The sequence below is a fragment of the Pogonomyrmex barbatus genome, unplaced genomic scaffold (genome assembly GCF_055798465.1).
Source record: "Pogonomyrmex barbatus isolate J1 unplaced genomic scaffold, ASM5579846v1 scaffold2, whole genome shotgun sequence".
Taxonomy (NCBI): Eukaryota; Metazoa; Arthropoda; class Insecta; order Hymenoptera; family Formicidae; genus Pogonomyrmex; species Pogonomyrmex barbatus.
The window spans coordinates 20,698,350-20,715,219 of record NW_028297116.1 but is presented as its reverse complement, the minus strand read 5'-3'; the positions used below and the strand labels follow the sequence as shown (position 1 = coordinate 20,715,219).

The window sequence follows — 16,870 nt, the reverse complement described above, 5'->3', positions numbered from 1 at the left end:
TTTCTTCGGGAGCGCGCAGGTATCTTGATTAAAGAGACGACCATTTATTCGAGAACGAGGTCGGTCTCTTGATATTTTAATATGTACGATTCCTATGGTAGGTGCCAGTAGCAGGCACCGCGTGGCGACGAGGCGTTACGTTGTTCTAAGTAAAATTATTACCTCGGCATCATCCACGTGACACGAAATCAGGCAAAGGTACGTTGACCAAAACTGGCTTGACCACATCGCGTGACAACGACGGCCGGCCGCGAACCGTATATACCGTGAAATATTAAGAGTAGTTAAGCGATTTTGAACACGACATGGCAAAGTGGGCGCACCGCGCCATTTTTGCGGTCCGTTATTAATTTTCTCTGCTACGAAAATCCAGCCGTCCGTCCCTTGCGGACGCCGCCCGCCGACCAAGTCGTTTTAATTAATTTTAATTGATTAATTTTAACTAAGCGCCTTCTCCGCCGCCGCCCTTCACAGCATGTTATTAAGCGCTACTTCATTTTCGAAGTGTACCCGGGAACTGGAGCAAAGTGCTGCTGTTTGCGAAATACACGGCGAATTTCGATGAGAGAATTCGCCAAGTAATTTTTATTTTTATAACTATCACGTTAATAATAATAAATATGTATTAAAAAATGCTACATTAATTGAAGATACGCGACATTCCCAATATTTTCGAGAAACCATTTTCATCGAGGTATATTTTCTGTTTCAGTTTTAAAATCTTCATAATTGTAACTTTATGATTATACTTTGACTCTGGTATTCTTTTTATTTTATATTACTTTACTTTATACTATGCTTTTACTCAGAAAATCCAACACTAAGTCATTTAAAGAAAAGAGAAAAAGGGTACTAACTAGAGACAAAACAGAGCTAATAGTACTACAAAGTCAGGTGTAACGTAGAAGTTTGAGAGACGAGTGTGTTTTAAAAGAAAACTACTGTTGCACAGTAGGTCGTCACGCGAAAACTTTCGTCTGTTTCAGGCGGTGTCATGAGCTACACTATACCAGATGCTTCCCTACCGGAGTTCAGTGACATTTCGTACGATGGTAAGAAGGAGGACAACTTGCTGACCGATGGTTTAGGTTGTCTAATCGATGGCGAGGTCGGCGCGGATAATTACAAGGAGGACATGGGAAATGGAAAAGGTAATCGGTGGGGATGAACACGTTAAATAGTGAATCATAGTTAAGATATCTTGGTAATTTTCTCCAATGACACGATTGTCGGTAAGCGATATCTCTTTATATTAAAAAGAAGTCCGCGATCATTTTGTCACAGATATGAGTTATCGCAATTATTCCTATATATCACATTCAGTATATTTTTCTTTGCTAAACTTTGTCCTCAATTTATTATAATTATGTTTCGTAACTTTATCGCGCGATATTGAAATAAAAAGAGTTTGTCTTTTGTGTTATTGTAAATTTCTTCTGAAACTTTATTTCCTTTCACGTTCCAGCTTGAATGAAGGTAAACTCTTGATATTGTTATCGCGTATAAATCTCTGTAACAATTAGAATATATATTTGTTTGCTGCGATAGAGAAACAGCAACAAAATAGCGCAATTCGTTGCGTTTTGTATGAAAGTTCCTTCTTCGTTGGTTGCAGGCACGCGGTGGGTTGCTTGGCTTCGTGACACTTTCCAAGAGAACTTCGTCGAGCTCATCTTCGAGTTTGAAGCCATCATGGTCTTCGAAGCGGTACACATCTATACCAACAATTATTTCTCACGGGACGTTCAGGTAATCTTCAACTCGCTTTTGCGCGACGTATTTTTCACTCACGTACTTTTATAAACCCTTCGTACGTTACAGTTAAAGAAATTAAACATTTTTAATCGCGATCATCTAACAGAACAAACATATCACGCTTAAAATTTCACAATAATGCGTTTTCCTTTCCAACATGAGATCTTTAAATATATTTTAAAATGTTATCTATATTTTTTTTTAACTTCTAATTGTAAATACAAAAAATGAGTGCGGAATATTGATGGAACATTTTCGAGATACGTTCGAAATTTGATTAAAACTTCCATCAATTGTTTTAAAAGCAACATCATGAGTAGAATTTAAATAATGATTATTGCTTTTTGTCAAATAACCATTTGTCAGGCCGAAATAATTGCGTTACGTATCATTGTAAAAACGTCAATCAAAAAACACCAATGAAACATCCTCAAAGATGAAACGGAATATCTATGGCAAGGAATATTTTCTATTCTGCATTACAGATATCAGTTTACAACATATATTATAAATGACATGATTAACGATTTGCCGATTACAGCGACAAATGTTATCGCGTATATATATTTCTGTGATGTCAATGCCCTCATATGATACTGATAACGTAGATAGAGTTTTTATGTATCAAAGTACATCGACCGTGACAAAAACAAGTTTAAGCGCATCGCAAGTTTTCATTTTTCCGGAACATGGTATGCTCGCTACACAAAAAAAAGCAACACATAGAAATTCTCCTCTTTCTCTTATTGCGTTGATGTGGAAGCAGAATAGCATCGTGTGTCGCACGATATAATTATTACTTTCCCTGTACACAACTCTGCGGTATGATTTATTTAAAATTTAGTTTCTATAAAATGATGATAATTTCATTTTTAAATTTATTAAAGACTTACAAGATTGAATCTTTCTCCGCTCCTCTCGTGCTCGTGAAGAGAACATATACTTCAATCCGATTTTGGTTTGCACAGGTATTTTCGAAAGCGGAGATATGGTTCAGCACCGACGGCGAGATCTACGAAGACGAGCCCTTACCCTACTCGTACATACCGGACGTCGTGCTAGAAAACGCTCGAAACGTTTCGATCGGTCTGCACGGACGGCGCGGGAGACTTCTCAAATTGCATCTCTACTTCGCCGCACGATGGATCATAATCGGCGAGGTGACATTCGATGCAAGTGAGCTTCCCGTATCTCATTTTCCTCTAGTAACACTCTCTCTCTCTCTCTCTCTCTCTCTCTCTCTCTCTCTCTCTCTCTCTCTCTCTCTCTCTCTCTTTTTTACTCGTTCCGATTTTACATTACCTTCGATGTCATCTTGCGAAAAACAATTTGTCACGTTCTTTTAGATTTCCCGCGGGTTTCTTTGGACATCTTGTATATTGCCTGACCTAAATACTGACCTAAGCGACAAGAAAAAATTGCGAAAACAGATGAGCGCATACTTAACTATATAATTTGCGGATCGTAACGCTTCAAGAAATCTTGTAATGAACGAAATTATAATTATCTATTGGATTATCTCACTTCGCCCCGTATACGCATTCGCCAGTTTCAATTACCTTTTAATAATCATGTCGTGTCTTTATCTCGGATATCTGCGATCGCATTTCTTTAATTTTATCGCGCTAATGACCGTTTGAGTTAACGATATTGAACGCGTACGATAATCCCATTTAAATCTTTATGCGAATGTGTGCACGAAATGTGTAATATTCTTCGAGGTAAAGAAATATACGGTAATAACCGGCATAAAAATTTTTATCATTTCTCGTTTTTAACGCGATGGCAGAAATTACATGAGAAACGCTTATATTCGCATGCGTGTATAATGAGATTTTTTTCCTACTTTTCATTTAATTAAATATGATTTTAATATCTACAACTAATAATAATAATGCGATGGTATTTATGGCGCTCTCTAATTTTTACGCAAATTTAAAGGCAAACAATAAATATTTTAATAGCGTCTTATCTCATTTTGATAATTCACGTCTAAAAACATCATCTCCTTCATAAATCTAACAAAATTTTCCCTTGGTTCGAGTTAGCTACAGCTATTTTCCGCTTTCAGCAAATCCCTACGAAAACACTACGGAAGAAGCGGCGTCCGAGTTCAGCAACCGAGAGATTCCAGTCAACCCCGAAGTGGATCTCAACTTACAAACGAGTAAGTAACTTGCCGAGAGTGGCATTTAATTCGTATCAATCTCGTTCTAATTAAGCACAGGCTACTAGAAACTTTTCATTTCTCGTACCGCATGTCTCTAAGTAGGGCGGTCCCAGATTCACAGGAATATTTCTACATTTAACGTTTCATTTGCGCACCTCTCGTATTACTCGCATAAATCTCACGTTTCACTCTTTTACGCGAGCGTTTATTTTAAACGTCCACCTATTTCCAAACTTGAATTGTTAATAGTTGGTAACATTGATAATAAAAAACAATTTCATTTTTACTTATTGAATAAACTATCGCGTGAATGATTGCATGTAAAAGCAATCATTTTTTTATTACATCGCTATTTTTATTTTACCATTTTGATTTTATTACCAATATTATATGTATCTTTTCTATTTCAACTTAATTGCGTTTGAAAACGTAAATCTTGAATAAATTTAATAAGTGAGCATAATGAAAATGAGCTTTCATTTAATTCAAATAAATGTAATTATTTAATAGTATTCTACAAGCTTTATCGAAGATTTAGCGTATATATAAAGAATATTAAAAGAAAATATATTTGATTTGTGTCGTTATGTTTTAAATACTTATATACTTATTTTCTTATATTTTTATTCTTATACTTTTTTGAAAAATTTTCATTCTGTTGAATAATAATGCAAGATTTAATAATGCAAGAAAAATTGATATTATATATATAATATTTACAATTGCATACTTCTGCAAAACATGCGTATTCGGTCCCCTTTGAAAATGCGCGACGTTTTCAGCTAACTTCGTTAGCGAAACGGGGCCGTTATTCTTTACTAAGAAGAAGATACGATTAGGAAAAGTCATTGTCCGACATAGAAGAGAAAGAGATGCGGTTGCACTTTATAATTCACATAGCAACTTCCTCGTAACGTAAACAATTAGTCGGGTTAAGAGGTAGCGCATTTGAGGAAAGAAGAAAAGAAAATGGGAAAAGAAAAGTAAGGTTGACTCTGGCATAATTACGTATATCTCATAGTTTGTGCCAACAACAAATCGCTATGCATTTGCATTTTCCAGGCCGCAAAACAAATTAAAAATATGCATTTTCCGCTTGAATCATTGAATATAATCAAAGGAATTGCTTATCCAGATGAAAAATTAAAAGCCGTGGCGTAAAGAAGAAATAAAGAGAGAGAAATAAGAAATATCGATGGAAATATTCCGTGTAGGTGGTCAAATTCCATGACGATATATTTTTAGTAGGAACACACGTTTCTGTATGCATGTGTAGTTTTAATCCTGGCCACAGTTTTCTGATATGAACAACGAATAATTACATTAGACTTTTTTTCTCTGTGCGATATCCACGTTCCTCCCAATGATAAAAGCGCGCGGAATGCGTGTCGACTGTTAAGAATAAAAAATAAATAGGACATAATTTGTCGACCGGATAGATAGAGAAGCGCACATGAATACAGAGGGGTAAATTACGTTACAAAAGGAGGACGAGAAATGGGAGGGAAATAAAAAAATGATAAAAACTTATAACGCGGAGACAGAGTCGAGGAAGATATAGATAACAGAAAGTGCACGGATAAACGAGGACGCGGAAAAATGTTGGGAAGAATATACTCGACTGTTGTATAATTACTGCTCTCCGATACATCCCGTCACCTACGAATTTCATCCCCCTTTCCTTCCCCCCCCTCTCCTCCTCGCTCCCGAAGAAACCCCCCGTCGAAAAAATAGATTGAGCACTTTCCCGAGTGTTCGCCATTATAAATAAAGGAAACGCGAACGGGTCCTCAAATAAAACAGCCGCAAAATCGTCCGACCGCGCAAATGCAACACGCGCGCTAAAAAAGACGGCGAGGGAAGGGTGACAAAGGGTAAAAAAACAGAGTAACTAAAAACAACATGTAAACCGAGCGTCCGCTTTACGGTGGTCTGAATTCAAAAGGACGCGGCGTGGCGGTGCCGTACCCGCTAATATAGTTCTTGCACGCAATTTTTTTACGTAGTTCACGAGCGGGGAAAGCTAAAGAAAGCATAGCGCTTTCATAATTCAAGCGCCGATATTCAGTGCGATCGATTATGCGGATTAGTCGAACGTCTGATTCGGTAGAGCGGATGGATGGATTAGAGAATTATAAAAGAACGAACGAAATAAGGCAATCAAGAGAAACAGAGACACACACACACACAGAGAGAAAGAGAGAGAGAGAGAGAGAGAGAGAGAGAGAGAGAGAGAGAAGAGTCGACTCCATAATTACATATCTCTGATAGACTGTGCAAATGCCGAACTTTATTCTTCATTCTCCCTTGATTGCAGATATTTTCTCTAGTCAGCTGCAAATAAAGAAGAGGGCGTAATTATCCATTTGGGGAAATAAAGGAAGATGTAGATGAACGCGCGTATTATAAAATTGTTTGTTCAAAATTAAGAAACTCTTTCGTTTATTATCACACCTTGAATATTACTATTCATATCTCGCAGGTATTAATGCAGATATGAAGACATAAAAACGATTATTCCGTTCGCAAGATCAAAAGCGAGTAACTTAAAAGAGTGTGCCACTTCTTGAAATTTTTTTTATGATATAAAAAAACGACGTCCCAAAGAGCAAATGCTTTTATGCCCTTCGTCTTATTTTAATAACAGATGGAAAAAGTTTTTTAAAAAGTATAAATAGTCGTTGAAAGTATGCAGCGTCTTTAAAATTTGCAATGCATCATCTCCGCATATATATACGAATGAATTAAACAGGATAAATAAAAAGATTATAAGATTAAGTAAGATAAATAAGGAAATATGAGAGCAGGACGAAGATAACCGAATGTAACGAATGTAACAACATCGCGCCGAAATAGAGATTCGAAATCCTATCATCCAATATGGGTGATACGAAATCCGCTAAATACGTTTCAATGCGTGGTTGCAAATAAAGCAACGGTAAGCAACAGTAAGCTGTCTGCCACTGTCCGATCGAAAAAGTATAATGGGCCATGGATGTGTGTGGGCAATCAATGTGCGCTGAAAAACCAGAACCAAAAATTCTGTAAAGCAGAAAAAAAAACATAGACGATAATAACAGACTCAAACGCCATACACGTGCATAATAATCATGACCACGTTTTATCTCTTAATACCGTTAACCGTTGTTCCCTGAAAAACAAAGAATAGAATTACGAAAGGAGCAAGAAACGTAGGAAAACGGGAGCGCGAGCGAAGAAGGTACGCGTGAGCATAAAAGTGGGAATTAAAAGCGTTTCCGCGCTTCTCTTGGGGCAATTTTCTTTTTCTATACGACCGACGTTGTACGACCGAGAGGAAACGTCATTTGAAATCCAGATTTTCTCGTTCGCATACTTGCGCGGCGATCCTTCCTTGAATTAAGAGAAAAATCGGTGTTTTAACAGTCATTCGCTACGGTTTTTTAACGGTCATTCGCCTGGCCTATTCTGCACTTGATCGAAGAAAAATCGTCGGACGATCTTGATCATCACGCAAACACTTCCGACGAGCTTATTTATTTCCACGGTAAAAAGTCGCAGTCGTCCTACCGTAGTTACAAAGCACGGACACTGTACAATAAAGAATAAACATAGTTTTTATGACGTCAATTAATAACGAGAGAATCATTTAAAAAAAAAAAGAAGAAATTCAGCTTCTTTGAGTAATAAAATAATTTTTCTATGGAAAAAATTTTTGAATTTTAATTATTACTTTGAGAAAATATAGTTATAGATGAAAAATGGATAGAATGTGTTAGAAAATTTTGAAAAGATTCAAAAATACAAAAGATTTTGGTTGAACTATTTATCCCCCTCACGTTATTCAATTTAACAATAATGTCATGTATTCCGTGTATTCCTATAAATTTATATAGTTACAGCACCAGGAGATGGTCAAGAATATCTCGAGGTACTGATAGGCGTCCTCACTGCCATTATATTGCTCCTCCTGCTGGTATTCTTCATTATCCTGTTTCTAAATCGACGACAGAAATTACAGAGTTCCCCAACGGTGTTAAAAAATCCATTCGGCTTCGCCATAAATATGAAGGTATGCCAAATCACGTCTGTCTAAAGTCCTCAGAATTAAATTCTCAACGCTGACACTTTTACAGGGCCTCCTTTTAAACTTAACACCCGGTGGGATGCTGACAGCGGAAACTGCCAATCATGTTTCACCTGACATGCCGGAGGATGTCAGCATGCATGAATCACTTACGATGGAGCAATTTAATTCGCCACTCGTCAGTCCGCAATATAAATCCACGTACGCGATTGTAGCCAATTCCGGTGAGTAAGCATAAACGTCGTCGTACAAATCGCAGCGGAGAGTAGCCGTGCTGAAACGACTGTTGCGAATGACGTAACGATGACATATTTTCAGAGTCTCCGAAGGATTTCAAAAACATAGAAATTCCGGAGGAGAACGTACGACTGGATGCAAGATCGGAATCCGCAGTCGGTCCATCCAGCTGTTCCCCATCACCGACTAACTCGCCGGCTCGACACTCCCAGCATTATAGAACCCTTCAAAGTTATAGCAGTCCAACTAGGAAACTCAATATCGCGGTTACGCCCAATCACCAAAGGGACGTCGATCAGGTTCACTCGAAACGTTGGCATACAGCGCCAAAGGAAAAGCACAAGGTACACATTAGTTGTACATCATCGTACAATTTGATGGTGCATTTGACTGATTGCACCGCGCGAGGTAAAGGAAAAGTTACATTACCTCACGTCCATGAAACTGGAAATTAAACTTGTCGCTACTTCAAACTTTCTTGATTTCTCGACATCAAACCGCAATTTACATTGATTTGTTGTGGAAAGGAAGTCTATCTTGTAGAAAAAAAATTTGTTTTGACAGTGAGAGTAAGAATCAGGTATAATTAAGAAGATATCATTCGTTACAGATACCAGCACCCGTCGTCAGTTGGAACATCGCACCGAGTATGAACAAGCCGTACAAATGCAAGGAAATAGAGCCAACCAATATACCACGTCAGTGCCTACGAACGACAGAAAAACTTGGCTCGAGAACCATAGGAGAGGTACAACATCCCGATATGAAACATATAAGCAATGTACAAATTACACGTTGCGTGAAAATGATTCAAAACGTTATGTTTTTACATTCGTTACGTGTAAAAAAAAATGTGCATGTCGTATTGTAATAAGAAGAAATTTAACGATAAAAACTACTGAATAATGATAAAAAAACCTATTTAATGAGAAAAACATTTTATTTAACGATAAAAAAACTATTTAACGAGAAAAACACGGTCTTAGTTAATCTCACACTTGAGATATGGCACGTATAAATATGCCCGCAGTTTGCGGCGAGTACGCGTTTCTGATTCCACTTACTCTTAATGACAGTTGCGGGCGGTGGCGAAATTTAATTTACATACTTATCGGAATGACATGTATCTACTCCACAATCCCGTATATATACCTACTTTTCTTTTTGGTAATATTCCATAATTTTCTAAACATGTATAAACAACATAATAATCGACATACTTTTATTTCTATATCTTTCGAGGACATTGACAATCTGATAAAGACAATTGTTTAGCATCGCCTATCATTAAACTTTAAACTCGATTCAAAATATCGATTTGATCAACAATATTGAGATAAAAAATTATTTATTACACATAAAAAGTAATCGAGATAAAGAATTATTAAAGTAAAAAAATCGAAGGATTACTTTTTTATTTGCGATGCTCTTGTATATTGATATAGATAAATGAAGTGAAAAATAATGTTACGTCATTTACAGGCTATAATATGTGAAGCTGTTGGTCTAGACGAGATCATATCTGGAGCTCCCAGATTAGTCGTTGCTCGCGTACCCCTGTGTAACAATGACCTTCGAACCAACAACGCAGTAGACCAGATGAGGGAAGTGCAATTTCTGTCATGTTTATCCGATCCGAATGTGGCACGTATCTTAGGGGTATGCACTGTCGAGCCAGTGCCATGGACGATCATCGAGTACACGGAACTCGGTGATCTCGCTCATTATCTTCAATACAGTGTGCCGCTCACGGGAACGCTCAGGCCAAACTGCAATCTAAAAGCTCTTAGGTAAAATCTCCTTTGGAATAATTCCTTATTTGGCGATCGATCACCGAAGCTTAAATACCTCAGTGCAGCCGCATTGCTCGTTTTATTTATACAAGTATCGTAAACTTTAAACTTTAAATTGTCATATAAAAGTTACGAATTGTTCGTACATAACGTTTATTGGATTGTTTTCAGTCAAAGTTGTCTGCTGTATATGGGAACACAGATAGCGTCAGGAATGAGATTCCTTGAATCGAAGAATCTGGTACATAAGGACTTGGCAGCCAGGAATTGTCTTGTGGGTCGTTCTTATACCGTGAAAGTGACCGATATAGCCATGTGCAGTGATCTTTACAAAAAAGATTACAGCGATATAGGAGGCAGACCGCCCGTACCGATCAGATGGTTACCGTGGGAAAGTATCCTCTTGGTAAGTTTTCCTTTTTTAAAATATCTTTACTGTTCTTTAAAATTACATTGTGCATAATATTCTCGATAATATAGGACATATCATAATTTAGAATCTCCATTTTTGATTCTCCATTTAATTTGTAGTCGCGATATTTCATGGAAATTATATCGAAAAAGATTGTTACTTAATATAAATTATCAATTTACATCTTTTGTTACATTTATCACAATTTATATTAAGAAACTGTTAAAGCGAATTTTTCATATGAAATTTAAATTAGCAAAAAGTCAAAAATGATAGCTCAGTACCTTCACTGAAAAATGATTTTAAATTTTAAAATATCTATTAAAGAATCTATCGTTATAATTAAAAATCGCAATATGAAATTTATGTCTTAATAAAATATTACAATAATAATGAAGACGATGCATGAATAATGATACTATTTAAATACTTAAATTTTCAGGATAGGTATACATGTTCGAGTAGCATATGGTCTTTTGCCGTGACACTTTGGGAAGTAATGAGTTTGGCCAGAGAAAAGCCCTTCCAACATCTGTCAAATGATCAAGTTATTCAGAACGCCGAACATATGTATTACGGAGCGGAGCTACAAGTAAGCGTTTTATCTGATCGACAGTGATAGCTTTATAATTAATCATTTTCAAGCCCATCGATTAATCATTGAGTCTTGCTTGACAATTGAATCTTAATGCATTACGCATATCTTTACATATATCGCATTGGTCATATATTATTATAATGTTAGAAATAATTCTACAGAATCTTAATTGAATTTATATTTCAAAAAAGCATCTGATAATAAAAATTTTTTTTACTTGTTATTTATCTTCAAATATTTGGATTTTAGGTACTTCTACCGAAACCAACAATGTGTCCGGAAGAAGTCTATCGGATGATGTGCTCGTGCTGGAGAAGAGACGAGACGTCGCGACCAACCTTCAAGGATATCTACACGTTCTTGAAGAATATAATAGCGGACTATCGACCTGGTGCATAAGTAATCTCGGTTAACTGTGATACGGAACGGACGGTTAATCTTCTGGAATGTGAACGACATCGTCGGGAACATTCCGTGCAGGACAAAGCGTTACACGAGATCGTACTCGCCGGGCATGACGCCTCGCGCGAAATCAGATTCTCCAAAAATGTACAATCGTTAGTTTTAGACATACGTGTATTACAGGCTCTGGGCCTCGTATCTCCTTCCTTGCGCAGAAAATTCAAAATGCAAAATCGCACTCCGAGTGCAAAGCTCAGCAGTAACCAGAAATGATCTCCCGCGAAGTCTGTCGCGCGTAATTGGTTGTCCAGATAAAAGTAATGGCGATAACGGACGAATGCCAAATGAGCACAAGGAGAAATGTATAATTGACGTATAAGTGTTAGATTTATTTTCTTCCGATAATCAAGATCAATAATTTTACTCTTCTTCAACTTGAGTGTATAATCGTCACTTTTGTCTGGACGTTTTAAGAAAATTTCATTTTCTAGTCAATACGAATCTTTAATTCTCACGAAAGTGCTATCGTGTACAGTATTCTAATTAATAAAGTGTAATGTACGCTACTATGCTCAGTATTGATAAAGTCTATCCATTTGTACATACAAATTTAGGATTTAATGCTAGGTAAATGAGAAATTTTTACGGCAGTAAAAGTTATGACGGCTATTTTTTTCTTTCTTTCCATTGCTTTAAATAATATTACACTTGACTCTCTTTAGTCTGATGATATGCGAAAAATGGCGTTAATAAATTTAACGCTATTTTGTTTTAATTAATTCGCTTATAATGAGTTAGTGTAAAAAGTATTTATAAAAATAGAGTTGAGCGATATTCGGAAAAAATTAGATGTTTAGTCGATTAAATACAGGCGTAAGGTAATTTCATTAGCTTATCGTCTTACTACGCCCTAAAAATTTCGGCTTAGTCAACTTGTACATTCGAAACCCATCAGTAAGTAGTAAGTACTTATTATTCCATTCTTTCTTTAAGTTGGAATTGTGCTATGTTAAGAGGTGTAGATTTCGAAAATGTTCTTCCTAAGGACGTAATATGAACACATATCTTTACTCGTTTTTTGAGAACGGAAGAAAAAGATATAAATATCTAGCAGCGAATATCTTTGGAAGGAATCAATAAAAATTTAAACAATGCCATATATTTGTTGGAATTTCAAATTATGGACGCTTGAGCGTATCGATAGCAATACAAAATAAAAATATTAGTAAAAAGATGAAAAGTAATAATATAATAGTATATATTTATTTTATTATTATAAAATAATTTTATTCATTCTCACAGTTACATAATATCTTTTATAATTCCTTCCATTACTTATTTTCAATTTGTAATTGATTTGTTTTTACATTAATAGTTGTTTTAGAATATATCGTTAAATCGAATAATAATGAAGCGCAGTTTATTATTCATGCAAATAAGAAAATATCTTTAGGAGAAAAATAGAAACGTTCAAACGTCCTATCCCTTACTTTCAAAATATTAAAAGGAACTAAACAAGTTTTCAAATCATTTTTATCGCTATAATTGTCTGTTGATTTAAATTATGTAAAAAAAAATAAAATCGATATCAATCTTGATGAACGATAAAATTATTTGTAGAGTACTTGTTTGTAGAGTGCTTGATAATGAGTCAATCTTTTCAATAATAAATTAATCCATCAGAAAGATCTGTTATCTGATTTCATTAGTTGATTGTAAAATTTAAATTCTTCAGGCTTGTAGAAATACCTTAATTACGTATGTTAATAGTTAATATCAGTAAATACTATCATTGTTTTGAAGAAAAAGTTGCCAAGAAATTCGAATAATAGTAAATATTTTCAAACAAGATATCAAGAATAAAGGTAATTTATTTAGAAGCTCATATTTAATCTCGATCATCATTTTAAGTATTTTTTGTAAAACAAATAAAATGTGTATTACTCGAATAGATATAACTTGGAAACATACAAGACAATCGTCATGTAAACATTTTTAATTGTGTATATTAAAGTTGCTCTAAAATATTATGTCCATATATTAAAAATATCCTGTATGATCAGTAATATAATATACAATTAAGTATTTCTATTTCGTGCTGTCTAAAACTTTTTCTTCGTTTTTAAATTTCTCAGTTTATCAAATTGTCACTAATTCATATTTTTATTTACGACATAAACAAAAATAATTTAATATCGTAATTTTTCCAATGTAATTAATCATCGTTTCGAACAGCACGATGTACGTAGGAAATGTACACTATATTTATACATATTATATTATATTATTACTGCATATAAATTAAATTTAATAATTTTATGCATAATACATATGAAAAATTCCATGAATAAAATGTTGATGCATAATCTGTCATTGAACCAGATAATAAGACTCATGAAAGATTGATTAAATCAGATCGATAAATTTGTTGTGCGATGTTCCACAAATCCGCCGATTAATATTACAGAATAATATTTGTCTAACATGTTAAAGATATGATCGATCGTGATTTTAAATTTAGCGTATGAGTAATATCTATAAGAAGCAATTTCACTGCACTTAGAATTATGTAATAAAAAAATTTACTTATGTTTTATTTAATGTTGATTGACACATTTTTACGCAGCGCTAAATGCAAGATATAATTATTTATATATAAAACATAATGAAAGTATTATAAAACAGTGAAATTTTTTGACTATTTTCTTATCAGAACTATGTTTAACTAACATGAATGATTCTTTTATGACGTAATTGGTTTAACAGACTGTTATCTTCAGTCAACTTATCAATATATTGCAAAAACATACGAAAGAAATCGCGATGCTGGTACCACGTATTCCGGATAAAGTAAATGCAACAAACGCACGAACAATAAAATCAAACGTTTCTCTCAAAAGTTTGATGCAATTCTTTTTCTAAGAACTTTTTTGATTATCTATGGGATGATAAATCGTAGAGGCTCGAAGCAACCATAATCTGATATCATATAATGATAAAAGTAGATAACAGATTGAATGACCGTCGCAACGTATCTCTCGATTGTGTGTAAGTGCCATTTACTCAGACGTGTATGTGTTTGTGTGCCGTGTAACGTGTGATTGCGTTTATATAATGGTAGCGTCCTGACAAAGTGGCACCATTGAATCACCGACTGTCAGAATCACACGACACTCCGTCACATCTATTCACCGAAAGAATGAGATCCTACACGCTTGTATTCGTTGCCCTTGCGATCATCCTCCTTTACACTGGTAAGTGATTATTTTTTATGTAAATTGAAAAATTATAATATTTATATTTTTAACAGAAATAATAATATAAATGTATGTCATACAGTTTCCTGCACATATTGAGATTTAAAATTAGAAAAGGAAAAATTGATGCCATATACATATTTTCTTTTTAAATTTTTAAAATTATATATTAATTATATATTAATTATAAATTAATAATATAATATTATTATATATAATAATATTATATATATAATATTATATATATATATATATATATACCATTGTTTGTTTAATGTAAAATCTTAAATTGTATTTGTAAGATTCTATCTTAAAAATATCCCATAAAAAATATCTGTATATATATATTACAAACTTTATCTTATCTCCAAGGTTAGTATAGTTAACCTTGTATGATTAAATAACATTTAATTGTACCAAACAATATAATTTGAACATACATAGTTTAAAGAATGATATTTCACTATTTAATAATTTTTGATAAACGAAATGCAACAAGGAAAGTTTCAAATTCAATATCAAGACGCAAATTTGCAATTTTAATGAAGTACAAAATTTGTTTCCAGAATATACATATGCAAAAGAAATATGTCCACAAGAAAACTGTGTTACACTTGAACGTTGCGATGAATCGATCAAAGGTGATGTTCTCTGTCATGAACAAGGTACATCATGCTGCAGTGTAGGTAAGTTTGCACATTATATATATATATATATATATATATATATATAATTAATATAATATAATATTATAATTATAATATAATATAATATTATTATATTGCTTAAAAAAATAATATTTGATTATACGGAATAAAGAAATATATCTTCTAAGAAGATTTCGTTATCACGTTGTGGACCTTTACTTTTGATATTTGAGAACACAAATATATCATTTTATATTAATCTTATTCTAATTAATAATTAACGCGTTATACGCATTAATTATTCGATTATTATTTTCGTGACACATGATACGTGCGAAATTTTAGAATTAGAAATAAAATATATACATTTTTATGGAATTTATCTTATCATATTATAAATTTTTAACTTCATCACTATCTTATTATATTATAATTTTTTCCGGCAAATTAATTTATGCGCTATTTTTGGATAGCGAGTTATAAGTCTTATAATTCATTAATTTCTAATAAATGATAATTTCTAATAAATCTTGATATTTAGAAAAGTATTGTTATAATAAAATATTTACTAAATTGTGAAGAACATTAAAATTTCCTTTGTTATAGCAATAATAAGATTTATAATTAAAAAAAAATTGTAATTTTCTTTAATGCGAAGAATATTTATTCTTTATAAGTAATTAATAACTTTTTTTAAAAATTATTTTTTCTTATTATTACAGTGAAAACAGAATTCAGAACTCATTGCCGTCACCATGGTGGAATCTGTATGGACTCTTGTCCTTCGGTTTTAAAACGCGATGTAGTTGATTGCACAGGCAATCAAGTCTGTTGTGTTTTGGTCTAAAACGGACTAAATTATTAACAATGATCCAAAATATTATCTCACTCAGATTACTTACATGTCCTAGTTTAATTATAACAAAATATCAAAATAATAATTTAATGTTCAATATATTCTTAATTTTCTAACAACAAGAAATATATGTAATATAATTATTATTTTATAAAATTTATTTTTCTGTATTAAAAATAAGCATACATTTTTTTTCAATATGTATTACAACATGCCAAAAAATCTTATTGGATTTGTATAATTATAACAAAACTGGATCTAAAAAACGAAAAATTTATAAGAAAATGAAATATGTATCAGTCACAAATAGTATCTTACAAAGCAAATTATGAGTATAATTATATCTATCACTTTCATATAAATCACTTACTTTGAAGATTTCTTAAATTTCTACAAATATTTAAAAAATAGTAATAAGCTGTGATTCTATGTATCGATATTATAATAAACTGTTCGAAACTATTTATATTTTGATTTTAAAGTAAATGCTTCCTACATTTTTCAGTATATAAAGATAAAAATTGAATGTAATTTAATATATATTTAGAACAAATAAGTTTTTAAATTAAAATTGTTTATAATTACACTCACCTAATTATTTTGACTAAATCTATTATTCTATCAATAATATCAGGATTATCAATAATATAGACTAATACATTAATAATAGCATATAA

At 33.2% G+C, this 16,870-nt stretch overlaps 2 protein-coding genes across 3 annotated transcripts in view; both read left to right on the top strand.

Moving 5' to 3' along the window:
* The window catches only part of LOC105430269 (discoidin domain-containing receptor 2), a 74,216-nt gene extending 60,692 nt beyond the window's left edge, over nt 1-13,524 (top strand). Inside the window, exons 6-17 of one of the 2 annotated variants that reach the window (XM_011643759.2) lie at nt 987-1,151; nt 1,616-1,749; nt 2,724-2,931; nt 3,827-3,922; nt 7,807-7,976; nt 8,041-8,215; nt 8,310-8,572; nt 8,839-8,976; nt 9,711-10,018; nt 10,193-10,427; nt 10,876-11,025; nt 11,281-13,524. In XM_011643759.2, coding sequence (XP_011642061.2) covers nt 987-1,151; nt 1,616-1,749; nt 2,724-2,931; nt 3,827-3,922; nt 7,807-7,976; nt 8,041-8,215; nt 8,310-8,572; nt 8,839-8,976; nt 9,711-10,018; nt 10,193-10,427; nt 10,876-11,025; nt 11,281-11,430 — 2,192 coding nt within the window. In that variant the 3' untranslated portion in view covers nt 11,431-13,524. Of the gene's footprint in view, nt 1-986; nt 1,152-1,615; nt 1,750-2,723; nt 2,932-3,826; nt 3,923-7,800; nt 7,977-8,040; nt 8,216-8,309; nt 8,573-8,838; nt 8,977-9,710; nt 10,019-10,192; nt 10,428-10,875; nt 11,026-11,280 lie in introns of both variants that reach the window. The other variant, XM_011643758.2, reaches the window with a different exon arrangement.
* A 1,005-nt stretch (nt 13,525-14,529) lies between these two features.
* Nucleotides 14,530-16,655, top strand: LOC105430271 (uncharacterized). The gene is made up of 3 exons (XM_011643760.3): nt 14,530-14,687; nt 15,257-15,376; nt 16,060-16,655. The coding sequence occupies exons 1-3, from the start codon at nt 14,633-14,635 to the stop codon at nt 16,182-16,184; spliced, it is 300 nt and encodes a 99-aa protein (XP_011642062.1). The 5' UTR covers nt 14,530-14,632; the 3' UTR covers nt 16,185-16,655.
* The last annotated feature ends 215 nt before the right edge of the window (nt 16,656-16,870 follow it).